The 3,516-nt window shown below is 47.9% G+C and overlaps 1 protein-coding gene across 2 annotated transcripts in view; it reads right to left on the bottom strand.

The window, feature by feature from the left end:
* Positions 1–3,184, bottom strand: part of TMEM14A (transmembrane protein 14A) — a 10,200-nt gene extending 7,016 nt beyond the window's left edge. Inside the window, exons 1-3 of one of the 2 annotated variants that reach the window (XM_029943844.1) lie at positions 3,067–3,184; positions 1,660–1,787; positions 911–1,003 (exon numbers count right to left, since the gene is read on the bottom strand). In XM_029943844.1, coding sequence (XP_029799704.1) covers positions 911–980 — 70 coding nt within the window. In that variant the 5' untranslated portion in view covers positions 981–1,003; positions 1,660–1,787; positions 3,067–3,184. Of the gene's footprint in view, positions 1–910; positions 1,004–1,659; positions 1,788–2,335; positions 2,379–3,066 lie in introns of those variants that run through there. The other variant, XM_029943843.1, reaches the window with a different exon arrangement.
* Positions 3,185–3,516: the final 332 nt, after the last annotated feature.

The raw sequence follows: 3,516 nt of genomic DNA, 5'->3' as shown, positions 1-3,516 counted from the left end.
CCAAAGACCTGTAAATCAAGACTCAGAAGTTCATGTTTTATAATCTACTTTAAGGAGGACTCAGTTTAAAATTCTGATAGGATTGTTATTGAAAAACTTTTTCATTGTCAAAGATGTGTCTAAATAACTTCTTGTTACAGAACAGAAGAGCACATCTGGACACTTGTGCCTGCCTTACAGAGGGGTGGGAAGAAGGCAGTCTGAGTCTCTACAGAGACCTGTGCTTCTGGCCTTGGACTTCTCAGCAATCTCTAAATAAGGAGTAACTCTAATAACTCTGTACCCCTGGCTTTTTCACTCAAGTTGAAGTCCACCAATGTCACAAATATAACACTCCTTGAAATTTCACTTCATTTTTAAACTTTCATGAAACTATAAGAAATAGAAATATGAGACACCATGACTAAAAACACTTCTACCTTAACACAAAAATCTGAAACTTGGTCTTTTATTTTTCTCCATGAAAACCCTTTAATTTATCTACTGGGTTGTTTTTATCTTTTTCTTCTTCTTCTTTTGGATACAGATGAAGAGACAACTTCAGATATGCTACCTAAGTATTTAACAAATTTTCCTTTTCAAAAAATAATCTCAACATAATTCAGTTTTTGATACTGTGAGTATGTAAACAAACAAAAATCCTCATTTGATGATAAGTGAGTAGCCCTGAGGCAGTTAAATTAATTACGTAATTGATAATGATGGGTAGAGACCCAGAAAGGTGGGTTGGAATGCCCACACCCAGCCCAGCTTCCCTCTACGACTCCCTTCCATGCACCACATGCTGGTCCTCAGCCACCTCTGAGGCTTCACATCTTTAGCTTCTTGTCTTACAAACCCTCAGATAATCTTAGCACAACCACCAACCCCCCACCAAGTCCCTTTGAAGATAAATACGGCTAGGGCTTACCTCTCCGCTTATATCCCAAAATGCTTCCAAATGTCACAAGGGCCGCATAACCAAAACCAATCAGGTCCATTGGCAAGGTTGCAATTCTAAAGCCTGGGAAAGGGGTAACTTTTACAAAATAAGCTCTGCTCTTCCAGGACTTGCAGTGCTGCACAGCAGAGGCGGCGAATGTGTTAATGTGCCCTAAAAGGAGAGGCACAGGCACCATAACAAGCACAACAAACTCATGGATGCCTAATGAGACATGGGAGCCTAAGGAAGGATTCCTAGAACAAGCCGGGTCCCAGCTAGGACCTTGGGCAGAGGAGTGAGCCAAGTTCAGGAAGGGTGTGTTCTAGGCAGCAGGGAGAACATGTGCCAAAGCCCAGGGGCAAGAGAAAACATGGCATGTTTTCAAAATGGATGGGAGTGCCAGGGGGTTGTGAAGAGTGGGGGGCTGGTGAAAAAGACAGGGCCAGGACACATGTAAGCCCTGTAAGGAGAGGCTGGGTTCTCTCTCAAGGGAAGTAAGGGATGAAGGAAGGGAGCCTCACAGCCAGATTTAATTCCAGCAAGTGCTTCCGAGCTGCAGTAGGGAGAGGGGATGGAGTGAGGCAGGAAGATAAACTGAGCAAGAGATGATGGTAGCCTGGCCTGGAGACATGGCAATGAGGGTGGGTCAGATTTGAGAGAGGTTAAAGAAGCAGAAGTGATAAGTCTGGATGCAGGAGTGTCGGGTGGGGAGGGGAGGGATGTCAGTGATGACTCACCTCTAGATCTCTGGCTTGGATCACTAGGAAGGAGAGGTGGGAGGCAAGGGGGCCTTGATGCTATTCTGAGACAGGCAGCACTGGAACAGCAGGAGGCACGTGGTGGAGGCCACCAGGAATGATGGGACCTATGTGAGACATAGTCTAAGATGCCTGACACGCAGTGAGGAAAACACCCTGATACAAAGATCTGAAGCTTATTAGAAATCACTCATCAGGTAGTAATTTGGGGACCTAATTTTCTCCTTAAACCAACCACCTGGCATAAAAGGCTGATTCTTCTCCCTCCTCTGAGTTCCCCAGCTCTTCTTCTGACCCTCTCCTGGAGCCCCACCCCTTTTTACCTGGTGTAGAGTTACTTAGGTTGGGGTCCCCTCCCTTTCTCCCTCCCAGTCAGTCAAGCTCCTCCAGGGCTAAGCTCAAGTTCAGTTTATCTTCCTCCTCCCCACAGCACCAAGTTCACTGCCTTGCACAAGGCAGGTGCTTAGAAAATACTTGCTGAATGAATGTGTAAGTAACCCAAAGGAACAACTGCCTTAAGGAAGACCTTCTGTAAGTGACCCTCAGGGTAGCTCCATTGCCAGGAAACAGCCTGTTCCTTTAATCTCTTTACTGAGTGTTCTAAGGAGGTAAAATAAATCTATTCCCAATCCTTGCAAGAAGTGTCTGTACTCACAGGGAAAATGCAGACAAAAAGCAATCACCCTTCTTGCTCCATTTCCATGGCAGAACCATGTGACCTACCCCAAACCACACCTGAAAGCAATGGAAGTGGGAGACATGTGCAATGTGCGTTTTACATCACATGCTCCCATTACAAATGCTATGCTCCGCATTTGGAAAGGCCAGAAAGCATTTTGGGTGCAATGCAGCAAAATGATTTACTTACTGCACCACGTACAAAACCAGATGACAGGGCCATGCCTTGCCCCCTAGCCCTCCAAAATTTAGAAAACCCACTAAGAGATTTTTCTGTAAACTACTATATAAAAAGCTACCCATCTTTGTACTCGTTGGGGCTCGAAAAACACAATTTCGACTGAAGTCTGGGTGGTACCGGGAAGGTTAAAACTATTTTTGCAATGGTCCGAGAGCCTCATCCCTTCCCCATCTCTCCCTAGCTCCAGGAAAGTAGGAAGGAGGACAGGTAGGAGATTCAGGACCACAGAAGGAGGAAATCTGGGGAATCCTCAAGAGGTGGAGCGAAGCAATCCTTGGAAGCAGCCTCCATGCCCTTGTAAAATTCTCCCAATCGTCCTCAGCATCTTTGCTTAGATCTGTGCCTTTACAAAAAAATTCTGGGGAGGATGTTCTCGACTGCGAGGTGTACAGCTCACCGGCAGCCCCGAGCCCTCCCCGAGGCTCAAAAGTGAAATTTCAGAGGCCAGCTGAAGGCTAACTTCGTACCTGGTATCCGGAAGCAGTCCCCGCTGCCAGTGCCTTACCACTTTGCACGCTACCTTCCCTAAGTCGGCCCGGGCCGCTGGTTCCAGGCGGCGCCTTCCCTGCACGGCGCATGCGCCAGGGCCTTCCCTCCCTCGTTGGGTGTGCCTCGCGCAGGCTCGCGGGGCCGAACAGAGGAGGCGGGTCAGCTCAACCGCCACCTCCTTGGGCAACTGGATTTTCTACTGTAGCCCTGAGTTGGGGGCCGGGGGACGGGGAGGCTGAGGTCAGCAGACACCTGCCGGACTGGGCGGGGCCGAGAGGCATCCGCAGAGCGAGGGTTTGGGTGTAGCAACGATCTTAAAAGGTGGAGTTTTAACTGTGAGGCTCATCATAACTCAGGGGACATTTGGGGACCTCACAGCAGTAACCTAGACCTTTTACAAACTCAATTGTCCTCATTTTCAGTGTGGG

Source organism: Suricata suricatta, chromosome 7 (assembly GCF_006229205.1).
Source record: "Suricata suricatta isolate VVHF042 chromosome 7, meerkat_22Aug2017_6uvM2_HiC, whole genome shotgun sequence".
Taxonomy (NCBI): Eukaryota; Metazoa; Chordata; class Mammalia; order Carnivora; family Herpestidae; genus Suricata; species Suricata suricatta.
This window is presented reverse-complemented; position numbering and strand designations above follow the sequence as displayed.